Below are 18,446 nucleotides of genomic sequence, written 5' to 3'. Positions count from 1 at the left end.
TGGTGTTAAGTCTTCACCCTTAAATCCATGACATTCTCATTATTTGTAATATGTGTTTATGGGAACAGTGGTCACATGAATTTAATGTTACCTCTTGCCAATGGGACTATTAGTGGTGTTTTCATTCTGCGCTTTCAGTGCCTGTGTTGGCAATAGCCTGTGTTCTGATATGACATTTGGTGTACAATTTTTAAGATGGGGAATGTGCACCAATGCAAAACCAACTGTTGGGAGCATTAGTTCTACTTTGACAAGAATACATAATAATGGCAGTTCAAAAAGGAAATGGATATTGTGACATTTTGCCAAAAGAAGTAAAGTCTTCTTACAAGTGAAAGCAAATCTTGATATCATTGTGCCACAATTCAGATTTTAATAATTGCTCATCAGTTCAGCACAATAAGGTTTTGATGAACACCACCAAAAACTCCCATCAAGTTTCTAATAAGAATTATGAGGGGCATTTCTGCAGCACCAAGCTTCCAGCAGGCAGTGCTGAACAGAAAATTCAGGCCACGGTATTTTGAGTGTCTGCCCCCCATCCCCGCAAAGCAAGAACAGAAACATGGATCGAAGGGTCTTGTGCAATCCAAAACTCAAGTGTTGAGGTTGTATTATTACCTGCAACATGAATAGAAATGAAATTGAACAGATCAGTGTCACAGTGGAATGCTTCATTTTACTTCTATCACTTTCTTCACTTTAATGTCTTGCACGCACATTTTAAACGTTAATGGCTATTTTAAGCACTTAGTATTTTGTTGCGAGCTGACATCATGCAAATTGAGAGAGTGAAGGCCATTGTAGCTTAACAGTTTCACTGAAACTGTTTCCCACATATGCTGTGTTCAATTTTGTATCTAATAGAATCCTAATTCAACTGAAGGAATTAAAAAAAAATTTTGTGCAGCTTTTTGAAAAAGCTTAGAAAACAATATATAATTGTAATCATTGGAAATATCCAATTATGAAAATCTTTACTTTAAGAATTTTTATTTGGTACATTTCTGTTGAATGTATGTGATACTTTTTGCACACAGGAACTACACAACTGAAACATGTTCTGCTGAGAGAGGTAGACACTATCTTTGAATGCAAACTGTGTCGAAGTCTATTTAGAGGACTGCCCAATCTTATCACACACAAGGAATTTTACTGCTTCCCAAGTCCAAAGATGGATGAACGTAAGTTTTTAGAATTTATTCTTTTGTACCAGGGTCTAGATTTGCGTATTATTCAGAACAGTTTGGACTGGCTCTGTAGTCTTGAAACTTGCAAACTTATTCCTTTTGTCTCTGGCTGTGCTTTAAAAGCCAGCGTTGATCTCCACTTGGAGAATATGTATCCCATGTGTAGAGTTTCAAATTTCATTAAGTTGTCGTGCCTGTTGTCCGATTGATAGTGACAGACCAGATAATCTTTACTGCAGTAATGATTCTTGGTGGTATGAGGTAGCCAGATTGACTTTATATGTTTGAGATTCGGTAGACTTGTGTTCCAAATCAATGTCAAATGTCTAACTAAGGAGGAAAAAATTCCCCTCTCTGTCTCAGTGCTGCAACCATGATGCACCCTCTCTTATGCCTCACCCTCTCTTCCAATCCACTCTTTCTGTCTCACTGCTGTACCTGATTCTCTCTCTCTTCTGCTCCAACCTTTCTCTCAGCGTTACACCCCTGATATATCCTCTTTCCTGTCCCAGTAATACAAAAGGACTTCAGTTGGTAATACACTTGCCCCTTAATTATAAGGTTCAGGCCTGAAGTCCCACTTGTTATGGACAGGAAGGGGATTCATTTAAACAGCCTTGATTGATCCTCTCAGCAGCCGACCATAAACTGAAAGGTATTTTTGATTTCCCTATTTATCAGTGGTGGCATATTTTTCCTGACCCTTCAGTTTTGGAGTGATCCAATCCTCTATTAATAATCCCACAGCAAACTTGAGATAAGATTTTTTAAAAAGAGGATTAGTTCACATACACAAACAACACGGGAAAGTGGTTTACAATTGTTACGACCAGTCCCCAAAAGCAGGTTCCCCCAAATTTGTTATCCTGGATGAGATCCCTCGGCTTGTTAAATTTTGGATTTATGCTGAACAGTTATGGCCCAGGCTGAGGAGGGATGGACTGGATCCTTTTCTTTCTTCAAGCCCTCCGTGGGTCACAACAAGATTACTTCAAAAATGATTCCTTCCAAGTCCCAACAAATTTATTTTTAAAATAAATTTAAATATGGTAACCCAAAGCATAGGAATATTAAAGTACATTAAAGTACATGTTACATTAAGGCAAACTCATTTAACCATAATTTTTGCTGCCGTTTATTGGTATCAACAGATTGGATAGCATTGTCACTGGACATATTTAAATATGCTTCCACTAAAATGGCAGTGGAATACCGCATTAGTCTTTGAATTAAAGCCAAGCTAATGGAATGAATGCCCTCTGTCCACTTGCTGCCACAATCCTATATCAAATGGCAGTGCATTCTCAATTCAGTGTGCTGAATTACCATCCAGAACTACCATCGTGTGGTCAGCTGCAGCCATTTTATCTGTTGAACTATTTGTCCTTTTTTAAAAAGAATATACAATTTCATCAAGTAGCCAGGATGATGCGGACATATATATTTTCCTCCCATGTCCTCTGGGCATGACGCACTCTAAAACTTGAGCTAGAAATCAAGCTGACACTCCAGTGCAGTACGAAGGAAGCACTGCATTGTCAGATGTGCTGCCTTTAGGGTGACATGTTGCACCGAGGCCCCAGTGGTGCACCCCTGATCCACCCTCTATTCTGCTTCATATAATGTTTTCCATTTTCCCACTAGCTATCCTTTAGCTTCTCAGAGTGACATTGCAGATTTGACATCATGCTTTGTGCCCGTGCCAACAGCACACTGAATTGAGAATGCACTGCCGTTTGATATAGGATTGTGACAGCAAGTGGACAGAGGGCATTCATTCCATTAGCTTGGCTTTAGTTTAAAGACCGATGCGGTATTCCACTGTGCCATTTTAGTGGAAGCATATTTAAATATGTCCAGTGACAATGCTATCCAATCTGTTGATACCAATAAACGACAGCAAAAATTATGCTTAAACAAGTTTGCCTTAATGTAACATTAATTTTATTTTTTAATTTTATTCTTGCATACTTTAATATTCCTATGCTTTGAGTTACCATAAATTACTTTTTCTTATTGTGTAAAAACCTTTAAGCCCAATGAACCAAAGTACAAGTGTGTTTGCAGAATACCTGATAATGTAAGAAATTTGGAGTGAGGAGTCAACCTACATCTTCTGATGAATTAATGCACTGGCAGTCAGCCTTCTGGCTAAGATCAAACATCAGATCAAGCCCAAGATCAGGTGCAAAGCCTTCTCTTGTCAGCTTGGATCTTTATGCCTCCCTTGTAGGAACCATGAATTGGATTGGGTGTGAATTTGGAGCAAACAAGGAGATGGATTCAGGACTGCCTGGTCTACTTTGCACATTGGCTTTGTGACTTTGAGAATGGAATTTTAAAAAATAAAATAAAATTCCTGACCTCCTCATGGTGACATAGCAAATTGCCATACATATTGGGGTGTAAACTATGAAGCAGGTTAATTGACTAAAGAAAAATCCACATAAAGGCTAATTATAAATATTATTGTAAATTTTACTATCAAATCAAAATAACCAAACAACTCTGAACTTAAATAATTCTCATGATTAGGACACGTGCCTGTGAGGAAAAGATCATACATGAAGCTAGACATTTGCAAAGTGCTCACAATACTTCATCTTATGGACTGCATGAATACGACAGATATTCACGAAAGAAACTTGGGGCTGGATTTATTGCAGGGGCCGGGCAGACCATATATCAATCCCCTGCTGGAAGCAAAACTTCCCAGTGGAGATAGAAATAGGCCTGTGGTTGCAACTCGATTGGTCGTTAAGGGTAAATTAGGCTCATTACTAAACCATTTGGCACCATTATTTCAGAGGCCACTCAAATTTGGCAGTGGCTCAGGGATTACATACAAGTGACATGGCCTTCCCATTCTTCAAGAGCAGTGATAGGTAACCAAGGCTGGTGAGCGACCCTCCTTCATCTCAATGGGCCGCAAGATTGAAATCGGGCATGTTCGCTTGCCAGACCCCATGAATAAGGTTGAATAGATTTAATGAATACCAAATATTTCTTCACGAGCTATAGAAAATGCTTAATCATATATTAGAACCATCAACATTTTGTTAAAAACAAAAGAAATAGTTATGCTTTGATTGGATGCAGATGGAGCGCACAGCTCCCACAGTTCATGTGTGTAATTAGCACGCACCTCATTTCACTTGCCCTTGCTTTACATGCAAATCACTTTAGTCATGCTGGTAGGAAACAAACTATACAAATAGAAATCAATGGAATATGGCAACTCTTCCCGTGGGCAATGGTAAATAAAGTGTCTCCTGGACTGCACTCAGAAACCTGATGGGCCACATGTGGCCCCCGGTTCGCATTGGGCTGGAGAGACAGAGGGGGAGGGCACTGAAAAGTCTTCCCCGTCCCCCCTCCCAATAATCTGGGTCCATCAGCAATCCTCATCCTGTCCCTGGGTGGATTACCAGCAGCATCCACTGCTCTGAGTGGCACTACCTGTTGTGGAGAGCTGCCAATGCCTGGCCAGCAGCTCTCACCAGGCCGGATTTCCATCTCCAGGGTCCCGAATTCTGGGAGAAGGCCCAATGCTAGTTAACCCAATTTGGCTCCCCCTCAGATGTGACAATGATTCTCCACTGGTTCTGCAGCTGGTGGGTTGAACCTGTGTCGAGTGCATTAAATTCTGCCACCAATTACAGAACCTTAGAATTGGACTTTGAAGGCAATAGGGAGAAAGTGTGATCAAACGGGACTGTCTCAATAAAACAAATATGTCAATCAAAATAGGGTTCAAACGCAAAAGTTGACCTGACAAAAATTCCTGGTATAATGTTTACACCTGTACAGAGCAAGGTTAAATTTCCTGATATACAGACTGGCAATCCCAAACAATTATCATAGAAACCCTACATTGCAAAAGGAGGCCATTCGGCCCATCGAGTCTGCACCGGCAACAATCTCACCTTGGCTTTATCCCTGTAACACCACATATTTACCTCGCAAATCCCTCTAACCTATGCATCCCAGGACACTAAGGGGGAATTTAGCGTGGCCAATGCACCTAACTCTCACACCTTGGACTGTGGGAGGAAACCGGAGCACCCGGAGGAAACCCACACAGTCACTGGGACAACATGCAAACTCCACACACACATTGACCCAAGCTGGGAATCGAACCCATGTCCCTGGAGCTGTGAGGCAGCAGTGCTGACCACTGTGCCACCGTGCCGGCACAGTTATCTGCATCTACGCCTCAAAGCTAGGATATTAATGTCTCTCTGTCATCAATGAAGATTGATGTGGAGATGCCGGCGTTGGACTGGGGTAAACACAGTGAAGAGTCTAACAACACCAGGTTAAAGTCCATCAGGTTCATTTGGTAGCAAACGCCACTAGCTTTCGGAGCGCTGCTCCTTCGTCAGGTGAGTGGGATTGTCAGGCTGATTTAGATACAGTTGGTTCATTTTCAACCTCCTGCTCCACCTGAAATGACATGAATTCATGTCTCAACGTTAAGTATGTTTTAGGACCATAGTCATTTCAATTAATGGAAGCAGCAAACATGGTGACCACTAGCTGGCCAAGTCTCAAAATCCATTGAAGTAGAAATAAAAATACGCAGTTCATATTTGAAATGAGACTGAGCTCCAAGTCATCACTTTGTATTAAGCCTACAACCTCACTCGCAGTAACAGGCCTATAGTGATTTGTGCATTTTTCTAATGTAATATGACTTGAAAGGTTCGTTCTTAACATCAACCAAGATTGAAGGATAAAACAGTGCAATTTTCATAGTTCAACAATCTCCGTCTTTTTTTTCCTTCTGTCCCTCTCTTCTTCTCCTCTTTTTTCTGCTGCATGTCTTTCCCTATTAACGGTAGCAAAATATTTTTAAACACAGAAGGAAAGCCAGTCATTTTATGTCTAGTTCCTTTTGACTTGACGATAAGCCAGGGATTTACAACTGACTACCAATCTGAAGGAAAGCCAAAGCTCTCTAATTAATCGCATGATCTACTTACAGTGGTTGGACTTAATGGTGTTTAAGAGACACTCAGCTCAGTTACAGATCAAAAATTGCAGATTCATCAGAATGTCGAGGGGAGTCAAAATCCTGAATTATGATGATGGGTTGTGTAAACTTGGTTTGAATTCCCTGGTGTATAGACAATTGAGCGAGCTGTGTAAAATGTTTAAAGAATTTGATGAGGTTGTGATTGATATATTCTTGTTAGCTAAGGGTATCAGGATATGGAACAAAGACTGGAAAATGAAGTTGAGGTACGGATCCACTCTGATCTTACTGAATCCTGGAGCAAGCTCAAGGGGCTAAGTGGCATACTCCTATTTTCATAAAATGATTGATTTTACATTCAGTTTAAGGGAGAGAAGAATATCTCCAAGACTAGTATTTTAAACTTAAATAAGGGCAATTACAAGAGCATGAAAGCAGACTTTTCTAGAATGAACTGGCAAATGTGCTTCAGGGATAGACCAACAGAGGTTCAGTGGCAGACGTTTAAAGAGATATTTCAGAATACACATAATAGGCACATTCCAGTGAGAGCGAAAAATTCCAAGGGGAGAGAGAGCGGGAAAATGTGTTGGATGTTAACTGTAGCTGGGAGAGACTACAACAAGATGAGACAACTTTAAGAGTAAGAGAGAGATGGCCTGCTTGCCTGGGTTGGGGGTGATTTTGCATTGAGACAATAAATGTATGGGATTTTTTTTTAAAAAGGGTTTATGATGGAGGAGAAAGCTCTGTCTAAAGTTGTTGAACTTGATGTTGAGTCCTGCGGGCTGTAACTTGCCTAATTGGAAGATAAGATGCTGCTCCTCCAGCTTGTGTTGGGCTTCACTGGAGCATTGCAGCAGGCCAAGGATGGACATGTGGGCATGAGAGCAAGGTGCTGAGTTAAAATGGTAAGCAACAAGGAGGTTTGGTCAGGCTTGCACACTGAATGAAAGTGTTCTGCAAAGCAGTCACCCGGTCTGGGTTTATTCTCCCTGATATAGAAGAGACCTCATTGGGAGCGTCAAAGTAGACCTTGAAGGAAGTGCAAATGAAATGCTGCTTAACCTGAAAAAAGTGTTTGGGGCCTTGAATGGTGAGGCGGTAAAAGGGTACATATTGCACCTTCTGCGATTGCAAGGGAAGGTCATGGGAAGTGGATAGGGAATTGCATACGATGGAAGAGTGGACTAGCGTGTCAGAGATGGAGAGTCCCTGCGAAATGTTGACAGAGGAGGGTGAGGAGAAGATGTGTTTCATGGTGGCATCATGCTGGAGTTGGTGGAAGGATGATTCACTTCCCCTCCTCACATCAGGTCATCTGTCTTTTGTTCTTAAGATTGTGACATGTTGATGCAGTCTCTCCAGCTAAGATCCTGAGGGTTAATGACAGGGTGGATGTCTCATCTTGGAGAATTTAGAACTAAGGGTCACAGTTTAAAAATAAGGAGTCATTCATTTAAGATGGTGATAAGGGGAATCTTTTTCTCATGAGGTTGAGAGTCTCTGAGACTCCTGTTCCTCAAAAGACAGTGGAAGCATAATGTTTGAATATATTTAAGGCAGAGCTACATCGATTCTTGATTAAAGACTTACCTGGATTACCTTGATTAAAGACTTACCTGGATAGTCACATGAGCAGCCTGGGAATGGAGGGATACAAACGATTGGTCTAGTTGGACCAAGGAGCGGCACAGGCTTGGAGGGCCGAAGGGCCTGTTTCCTGTGCTGTACTGTTCTTTGTTCTTTGTTCTAAAAAGGGGATAAAAGGATATTGGATGTAGACAGAATTTGGGATTGAGATTATCATCAGATCAGCCGTGATCTTATTGAATGGCGAAGTAGGCACCAGGGGCCAAGTGGCCTACTCCTAATTCCTATGTTCATATGTCCCCTTAATACAGTCTTACATTGTGTTGCTACTTCTGTTTTAAAACAGTAGAGCATGCATAGTTGAACAAATCCATGAAAATCTTACACAATATCAAATCCATCATTATACTTTACTGGTGACCATATTATGTGAGTTCATTTCATAGGGATTGGTTCTATGTGTATGAAGTATTTCAGGATTGATGGCCCTTTTATAAAGTAAGCAGCATTTATATATTTCTCTAATTCTGCATGGATTACTCAAAATCTGTGATTTTCAGTTACTCTGGAAAGCTGCATGCGATTTCTTTGATGCAGAATGGTAATTAAGAGCACCACTGTTTTTGATCTGGTATACTTCATGGTTTATCGTAAATTGTTACACGCACTGTAAACTTTAACAGATCTGGAACTTGTGCATAGAAGCTATCCCAGGAACTGAAATTTGTGTTAACATATACACAGTTGGAGTTAAATTATATTTCTGTTGTTTGTGGGGTTTTATTGTAGTTGTTACTATAACATCTATATTCCATGCCTGCCAAATTCTGTGCGTGTGTTTTGTGGTTCGAACAGTGACAGGACTCGGTTGGGAATTTTTCTTGCGCCCTGCTGTGCGGCAATCAAATGCTGTTAATGAGTGTTGTCTGTCACAATGTTTTCACTACTTAGTATCGCCCATATTTATTGTATTCTTCAAACAAAGATTCTATCAACCTGCTGTAAGATTTATCTTTTTCCCTGACATTTATATTGTCATATGCAGTCATTTCCTGGAAGTTATTTTTGCAAAAACTTATTTTCACATATCTTGCAAAAATCAAATTACACAAACTTACTGTTTGGCCTCCTTTGTTGGCAATAATAAAAATGTAGAATTTATTTTATTCAGATCCAGTTCCAAACAAGAAACTGATTGAAACAATCCAAACTCTCTTCCCTTGTAACCCATTTTATCTGTCAAGAGGATTGTTAATGATAACTATTGCAAACTCAAACCTCAGAGTTGCAACAGTATTGTAAAATCTGCTGTGCATATGCTGGTCCAATTTGTAGACCAAGTAAGCAATGGAGACAAATGGTTTAGTTGAGTGCAGGTAAAACATTCAAACTGGTTTGAACACTGGATTCCCAAATAGAGGCTTGGGTGGCTGTACTCTGAACCGTCTGTCATTTTGATTTTTCTTTCTTGTTTAAATTTAGCTTTGTAACTAAATCAGGAAGACGCAGGAACTTTCCCACTTGAATTGTAGCTTATATTGCCAGGTCACAATCCTAATGAGGGACATGGACAGAGTGGATAAGGAGCAGCAGTTCCCCTTAGTTGAAGGGTCAGTCGCAAGAGGACAAGGATTCAAGGTGATGGGCAGAAGATTTAGGGGGGATGTGAGGAAGAACTTTCTTACTCGGAGGGTAGTGACAGTCTGGAATGCGCTGCCTGGCAGGGTGGTAGAGGCAGGTTGCCTCACATCCTTTAAAAAATATCTGCAAGAGCACTTGGCATGTCATAACATTCAAGGCTATGGGCCAAGTGCTGGTAGATGGGAGTTCAGGTGTTTCTCATGTGTCGGTGTAGACTCAATGGGTCAAAGGGCCTCTTCAGCACTGTATGAATCTATAATTCTAATAATAAGGCCCAGTCCATTTCATGATTTTGAAATTAAGTGCATTCTTGTGAATGATTTGTGAAAGAGGGTAGAAGAGGAAGAATGGAGGGGAATTTGCAATTTTAAAAAATTGTTTAATTGAGGAACTCCTCAAACTTCTCATGACTTTGCAGCTTTTTGTATGTAGCCGGTAAACTTTTTGTTTCTGTGTGCGGATAAGACAGTTCCACCTGAGCAATCTTCAGTGTGAAATTTTTATGTCCTCAATTTGCTCTGATGTCATCCATTCTCTGCTCCTTTCAACCATTGCATTTGTTGTGCTTACCTTGCTCTGAACAAAGACAATTTTCCAATTGTATTCTGTGCCCACCTTCCAGTACCTGCACACCCAGCTAAGCAGACAGTTGAATGCCACTCACTTTGACGGTTAGTTAATGCAGGTGAGCCTCTCCTTCCCAAAGCAAACCAGACAATAGATAAAATGTATGCATGTTGGACTAATAATTAATATTGGATAGTATCTCAAGGACATCCTAATCAACCAAAGACACCATTGGACTTGCCAGTGTGATCAGTAGCAATTGTATCCTGGTTGGCCAAATGTCATCACAATTGGAATGTACCTGTCTGGAGAGTGTTTTCTTCTTCAGGTCTGGGGCAGAAGATGCAGAGCTGTGCCACTTGCTATATGAAGTCCTCCAGCATAGGGTTGGCTCCAATGAGTGTGGTGGCCAACCCAGGCCTGAAACTTAATCCTGCTCCTTGAAGACGTTTGGCAAATTAGATCAATGGAAATAGTGTGAGGCATTGGCACACAGGATAGGATCACTGCACTCTCGACCAATTCATGCAGCACTTGAACTTAAAAACTTGAACTTAAGAAATGCTAAAGTGTACCAATCTGTATTTACACTATCTTTGCAATGAAGAATCCTCTAGATAGTCTAGTCCATCAGATTTTGGTGCCCTTAATATAGAATGCCATTTTACATTGACTGCCTGTGGAATTACTGGATCTCTACAGTGCACTACATAATAAACAAACAGCTGAAATAATGTTTTATATCAAAGCTTTCAGTAGTGCCTAAATATTAAAAGTGCCATTTATGGTCAGTGGGATTGTCATCAAAACAAATGCTTTTTTACAAAGCCTGTCACTTTCACTCTGAGTGACAGTTAACAGATTAGTGACATTTTTAATTTACAAAACTGACCAAGTACGTAGGTTCACGGGCAGATTAAGCACTTGCGCATGTTGTGAGAAAAACTGAATTACGGCAGGAACATAGCTGGAGGCTGCACCAGAAAACAAATGTTTTGTTAAAACACAATGTAAGGTGTAAAATTGCAGCATTGCAAAATGACAAAAATGATAAATGTTTGTGTAGGAGGAGTGCCTTTCAGACAACACAGCTTCCAATTGGAACAATTACAAAATTCTTGAATTTTTTTGAGTGTCACAAGGATTTTCTGAAAAATGAGCATTCATTTACATAATTGTGGCTGCTGGTCCTGTACCACCTGCGGGCTAGAGTAACCCTTTTTGGGTACTCTTGCCTGTAGATATATGAATGGTGACACGGTGTAATCAATGGTGCCTTAAACTTTGACACTGCCATCTGAGTGAGGACACTTGGCCTGTCTCTGCTGCAATAACCTGTTCATGGACTTGGGTTGCTGTCACCCATGTGGCCTGACAACACTACCTCTTGAAATACAGCCAGTTTGGACACTGCAAAGTCTCATAAACAACAATGTGAGAACCAGATAATCAATTTGAGGAATTTTGTTTAAGAGATATACTGGGTTAACTCTTTGAAATAGTGCCTAAGGATCTTTTACTTAAACCTAGATCGGGCACCTCAGTCTAATGTCTCATTGAAAGGCAGTACCTCGAACAGTGCAGCAGTGCCTCAGGACTGTACAGGGGTGTCGGCCTGGATTATGTGCTCAATTCTTTGGAGCTGAAGCTTACAATATTCTGACCCGCGATGAGTGTGCTACCAACTGGGCCATGGGTGGCACTTAATTCAGTGATGCAGTGGTAAATGCTGCTGACTGATCCAAATGATGCCTTCTGCAGATACCTGAAAACAGCCAATGACATGGAAGTACAGTGTAGTGGGAACTTTCTTTCATTATTTATGCTGGCAAGCCTGATTCCAGCTACTGTGTCCCTAGGCAAGGTAATTTCCCCTCAAAACTGTTACTTGCTGAGGTGTAAGCAGTTCTGGTATTACTCGTGTTGCAGCGATTTAGTCCATTTTTACAGCCTGAAGTTTCTATGCTATTATCTTCAGCAGCTACATTACCTCTTCCAAAGTGTCTAACATTAATTTAAATGTGACCACTGCTATTCACAATTCACAATGCCAATTTGGACTTTAGAATCACAAACACAATTTCTAATTTTGCGGATGATGCCACATTGGGTGATGAGCACTGCAAAAAATTTAGTAAACTCACAGAATGGGCAAATAATTGGAATGTCATGTTCAGCACAAACAAATCTGAGGTTGTAATTTTTATCGGAAGAATAGTGAGGACACTTACCTGCAAGTCTAGGTGGGGTAGTGAACGAAAGGTATCTCTGAATGCAAATACACAAAGTATCTCAAAAAGTCAGCAACACCATTAAAAACAGGCCAAGACCAGGTTTAATTTCTAGAGAGGTAGAATTAGAAAGTAGTGTAGTTTTGCTACACCTGTATTGAACCTTAGTTAGACCACACTTTGAGAACTGCATGCAGTTCTGGTCACTATTATATATAGAATATAGAGGCACCACAGAGGGTGCCAAGAAGACATACAAGGATGATACTGTGTGCATGGGTGTACATATCAGGAAAGGATTGAGAGGCTGAGACTTTTTTTCATGGAAAAAGAAGGCTGAAGGATGACCGAATATTCAAAATTGTTAAAGGTTTTGTTTTAAAGAGTGGATAGAGAAACTATTTCCTCTTGTTGAGGAGAATATAATTAGAGGTCATCAATATAAAATAGTTAGCAAGATCTCCAATGGAGAAATCAGATGAAACTTACTTACCCAAAGAGTGGTAAGAATGTGGGACTCCTGGATTTATTGAAACAAATAGTCTAGATGCGCTTAAGGAGAAACCAGACAAGCATTTGAGGGAGAAGAGAATAGATGGTTACGATGGTAAATTTAAGTGAGAAAACATCGGAGAAGACAGAAATAAAACATAAACACCTGTTTTTGTGCCGTATTTTCTATTTAACCCCACATACGGCAAAATCTACTGGAATACTGTTACTTTAAGCCATATGCCAGTTCTACACTGGAACCATTGGTATTCTGCCAGATCCTCCACTGCTTTTAATCTCAATCTTTAAAAAATGTGAACAATATAGGAATGAACTAAATCATCGTCTTTGATGTTTACTTGGGTCTGGGTAGAGAGTGGATTTGAGGATGAGAAACTTTGAAATAAAGATTTCCCAGTGTCTCACTTGGGGATTCATTTGCATGGAGGTAAGCTTGTTGGGCCAGGAGAAACAATTGCTTTTGGTCCATTAACACTGCAATGAAGACCTTTATCTCATTCACCTGGCCCTTCTCATCTCTCTTTACCTGTGAGAATTCCCAAGACCTGAAAATCCTGAACTATGTGTTTAAAAAAATAATTCTGTTGAACTGCAAGTTGCAATCCCGTTAAAATAATTTAATGTCTGATCCACCTGCTAAGAACAAATTGATTGCCTACTCTTGACCTGCCTCCTTTAAAATTATAAGTAGGTGAGTTGGGGTCCTTTGGGGTTAGTCTTTCCCTGACTGCCCCGTGGTTTCAGCTACCCGATTCGATGCCTGAGGGAAGTGGGGAAAAAATTGAGAATGTTCCCATCCTGGTCCTGGGCTTTTCACTTACTTAAAAACCTCTCTGGTGATTACATGACTGTGGAGAGCAGAGGAAATGTTTGGCCAGAATGCCATAGCTCTCCTCAGTCTGAGGCAAACTGATGGACCAATTGTTCTCTTCCTCCCGATCAATTTTGTATGCTTGTGTGAGTAAAGCAGGAGGTCTTGTGGCACACTGGATAGTATTCCTATCTCAGGCAGGAGCTCCGGTTCAAGTTCCACTCCAGGACTTGATGGCCACGGAAAGTTCTTTCATAATACGGTCAAACAGGTTGAATATTAACTTGTAAATCCTTTCAACATATGCCAGTGACATGTGATAAGGGCAGGAGAGATTCCTGGTCAGCCATGTGATAGAAAGAAATTAGAGCCTCTGCCATTGCTATTCATAGTTCCAGAATGTAACCTAGATGTGAAAGTTGTATGTTGCCACAGCCGCTTGGACTTCCTGGGGGAGCCAGTTGGCTGGATGGCTGATGTGGATCAGATTGATGCCAGCTGTATGGGATTTGATTCACATTCTGGCTGGGTGGATTTGGGACCTGCACCCTTGCTCTACATCTGGGGGAGATCTGGTGGTGTGCATTGGACTTGCCTTTCGGGCTGAGAACTCGAAGATGATGATGAGCAAAGTTACACGTTCCAGATCAGTTGCAATTTAATAAGCTTACCAGCAAAAGAAAGCTGTTCTTGATTGGTTGGGATAACATGTTAGAAATATTTACTCCTTGGTGTAGCTCCAGGATCATTGTCCAAAGTTGCACCTGCCTTCTTAATGTCGAATCACATAATTACTTGCAGATGAGGCACATTATTACCTGAAATTAGTTTAAAATTCACAGAAGATTCAAATTGTGAAACTGTTTATACAGAATGCCAACAGGAATTTTTAACCCCTTATTTTGAATGCAAGTGAGTGCAAACTTCCATTAGCCTAATATTCACAATTTGTCTTTTACAGCTCCAGAGTATTTTTGTGTAGTGAGATGCATTGTTTGGCTCACGTAGTAGCACCTCACCCTGAGTCAGTACACATGGACCGGAGTAGAAAATCTAGCAGTACTAAGTGACTAGAACACAAGAAGTAGGAGTAGACCATTCTGCCCACGAGATAAGATCCTGGCAGATCTGATTGTGGCCTCAACTCCATGTATGCTCATTTAGAAAGGAATAAACTCATTAACGATAGTCAGCATGGTTTTGTGAGAGGGAGGTCATGCCTCACTAACCTGGTGGAGTTTTTTGAAGAAGTGACCAAAATGGTTGACGAGGGAAGGGCCGTGGATGTCGTCTATATGGACTTTAGTAAAGCGTTTGACAAAGTCCCTCATGGTAGGCTGGTGAAAAAGGTTGGATCTCATGGGATAAAGGGGGAGGTGGCTAGATGGGTGGAGAACTGGCTTGGTCACAGAAGACAGAGGGTGGTAGTGGAAGGGTCTTTTTCTGGCTGGAGGCCTGTGACTAGTGGTGTTCCGCAGGGCTCTGTATTGGGACCTCTGCTGTTTGTGATTTATATAAATGATCTGGAAGAAAGTGTAACTGGGGTGATCAGTAAGTTTGCGGACGACACAAAATTGGCAGGACTTGCAGATAGTGAGGAGCATTGTCAGAAGCTACAGAAGGATATAGATAGGCTGGAAATTTGGGCAAAGAAATGGCAGATGGAGTTCAATCCTGATAAATGCGAAGTGATGCATTTTGGTAGAAATAATGTAGGGAGGAGCTATATGATAAATGGCAGAACCATAAAGGGTGTAGATACGCAGAGGGACCTGGGTGTGCAAGTCCACAGATCCTTGAAAGTGACGTCACAGGTGGAGAAGGCGGTGAAGAAGGCATATGGCATGCTTGCCTTTATAGGACGGGGCATAGAGTATAAAAGTTGGGGTCTGATGTTGCAGATGTATAGAACGTTGGTTCGGCCGCATCTGGAATACTGCGTCCAGTTCTGGTCGCCACACTACCAGAAGGACATGGAGGCTTTGGAGAGAGTACAGAGGAGGTTTACCAGGATGTTACCTGGTATGGAGGGGCTTAGTTATGAGGAGAGATTGGGTAAACTGGGGTTGTTCTCCCTGGAAAGACGGAGGATGAGGGGAGACTTAATAGAGGTGTATAAAATTATGAAAGGCATAGATAGGGTGAACGGTGGGAAGCTTTTCCCAGGTCGGTGGTGACGTTCACGAGGGGTCATAGGTTCAAGGTGAAGGGGGGGAGGTTTAACACAGATATCAGACGGACATATTTTACACAGAGGGTGGTGGGGGCCTGGAATGCGCTGCCAGGCAAGGTGGTGGAGGCGGACACACTGGGAACGTTTAAGACTTATCTAGACAGCCATATGAATGGAGTGGGAATGGAGGGATACAAAAGAATGGTCTAGTTTGGACCAGGGAGCGGCACGGGCTTGGAGGGCCGAAGGGCCTGTTCCTGTGCTGTTTTGTTCTTTGTCCACTTTACGGGTCAGTTCCTCATTATCCTTGACACCCAAGTCAATCAAAAATTATCTAACTTAGCTTTGAATATATTTAGTGGGCCAGCCTGCACTGCTCTCTGCAGAAGAGAATTCCATAGACTAACAACCCTTTGAAAGTTAAAAATTCTCTTCATCTCGGTCTTAAATGGGAGACGCCTAATTTTTAAATGGTGTCCCTTGGTTCTAGACACCTCAGCAAGGGGAAATATCCACTCAGCAGCCACCCTGTCAAGTCCCCTCAGGATCTTATATGCTTTAATAAGATAACATCTCTTTCCAAATATTGATTGGAACCTTTGTAGGTCAAATAGTTCGGATGGGGCAGTTTTTGTGCAGTGTGTGCAGGAGGGTTTCCTGACACAATATGTGGATAGGCCGACAAGAGGTGAGGCCACATTGGATTTGGTACTGGGAAATGAACCGGGCCAAGTGTTAGAGTTGGTTGTGGGAGAGCACTTTGGAGATAGTGACCACAATTCGGTGTCTTTTGTTATTGCAATGGAGAGGGATAGGGCCGTACGGCAGGGCAAGGTTTACAATTGGGGGAGAGGTAATTATGATGCGATTAGGCAAGAATTAGGGGGCATAAGTTGGGAACAGAAACTGTCAGAGAAAGGAACTAATGAAAAGTGGAACTTTTTCAAGGAACAAATACTGGATGTCCTTGATAGGTATGTCCCTGTCAGGCAGGGAGGAAATGGCCGAGTGAGGGAACCATGGTTCACGAAAGAGGTGGAATGTCTTGTGAAAAGGAAGAGGGAAGCTTATGTAGGGATGAGGAAACAAGGTTCAGATGGCTCGATTGAGGGTTACAAGTTAGCAAGGAATGAGCTGAAAAAGGGGCTTAGGAGAGCTAGGAGGGGACATGAGAAGTCCTTGGCGGGTCGGATCAAGGAGAACCCCAAGGCTTTTTACTCTTATGTGAGGAATAAAAGAATGACCAGGGTGAGGTTAGGGCCGGTCAAGGACAGTAGTGGGAACTTGTGTATGGAGTCAGTAGAGATAGGCGAGGTGATGAATGAATACTTTTCTTCAGTGTTCACCAAGGAGAGGGGCCATGTTTTTGAGGAAGAGAAGGTGTTACAGGCTAGTAGGCTGGAGGAAATAGATGTTCGGAGGGAGGATGTCCTGGCAGTTTTGAATAAACTGAAGGTCGATAAGTCCCCTGGGCCTGATGAAATGTATCCTAGGATTCTTTGGGAGGCAAGGGATGAGATTGCAGAGCCTTTGGCTTTGATCTTTGGGTCCTCGCTGTCCACGGGGATGGTGCCAGAGGACTGGAGAACGGCGAATGTTGTTCCTCTGTTTAAGAAAGGGAATAGAAATGACCCTGGTAATTATAGACCGGTTAGTCTTACTTCGGTGGTTGGTAAATTGATGGAAAAGGTCCTTAGGGATGGGATTTACGACCATTTAGAAAGATGCGGATTAATCCGGGATAGTCAGCACGGATTGGTGAAGGGCAAGTCGTGCCTCACAAATTTGATAGAATTTTTTGAGGAGGTAACTAAGTGTGTTGATGAAGGTAGGGCAGTTGATGTCATATACATGGATTTTAGTAAGGCGTTTGATAAGGTCCCCCATGGTCGGCTTATGATGAAAGTGAGGAGGTGTGGGATAGAGGGAAAGTTGGCCGATTGGATAGGTAACTGGCTGTCTGATCGAAGACAGAGGGTGGTGGTGGATGGAAAATTTTCGGATTGGAGGCAGGTTGCTAGCGGAGTGCCGCAGGGATCAGTGCTTGGTCCTCTGCTCTTTGTGATTTTTATTAATGACTTAGAGGAGGGGGCTGAAGGGGGATCAGTAAATTTGCTGATGATACCAAGATTGGTGGAGTAGTGGATGAGGTGGAGGGCTGTTGTAGGCTGCAAAGAGACATAGATAGGATGCAAAGCTGGGCTGAAAAATGGCAAATGGAGTTTAACCCTGATAAATGTGAGGTGATTCATTTTGGTAGGACTAATTTAAATGTGGATTACAGGGTCAAAGGTAGGGTTCTGAAGACTGTGGAGGAACAGAGAGATCTTGGGGTCCATATCCACAGATCTCTAAAGGTTGCCACTCAAGTGGATAGAGCTGTGAAGAAGGCCTGTAGTGTGTTAGCTTTTATTAACATGGGGTTGGAGTTTAAGAGCCGTGGGGTTATGCTGCAACTGTACAGGACCTTGGTGAGACCACATTTGGAATATTGTGTGCAGTTCTGGTCACCTCACTATAAGAAGGATGTGGAAGCGCTGGAAAGAGTGCAGAGGAGATTTACCAGGATGCTGCCTGGTTTGGAGGGTAGGTCTTATGAGGAAAGGTTGAGGGAGCTAGGGCTGTTGTCTCTGGAGCGGAGGAGGCTGAGGGGAGACTTAATAGAGGTTTATAAAATGATGAAGGGGATAGATAGAGTGAACGTTCAAAGACTATTTCCTCGGGTGGATGGAGCTATTACAAGGGGGCA

At 41.9% G+C, this 18,446-nt stretch overlaps 1 protein-coding gene across 2 annotated transcripts in view; it reads left to right on the top strand.

Annotated features, from left to right (window-relative positions):
* LOC144498683 (zinc finger protein 800-like) overlaps positions 1-18,446 on the top strand; it is a 102,050-nt gene that overhangs the window by 70,135 nt on the left and 13,469 nt on the right. For both annotated transcript variants that reach the window (XM_078220163.1, XM_078220164.1), the window contains one exon: positions 1,041-1,184. In XM_078220163.1, the coding sequence (XP_078076289.1) occupies positions 1,041-1,184 (144 nt within the window). The remainder of the gene's footprint in view (positions 1-1,040; positions 1,185-18,446) is intronic.

Source organism: Mustelus asterias, chromosome 9 (assembly GCF_964213995.1).
Source record: "Mustelus asterias chromosome 9, sMusAst1.hap1.1, whole genome shotgun sequence".
Lineage (NCBI taxonomy): Eukaryota > Metazoa > Chordata > Chondrichthyes > Carcharhiniformes > Triakidae > Mustelus > Mustelus asterias.
This window is presented reverse-complemented; position numbering and strand designations above follow the sequence as displayed.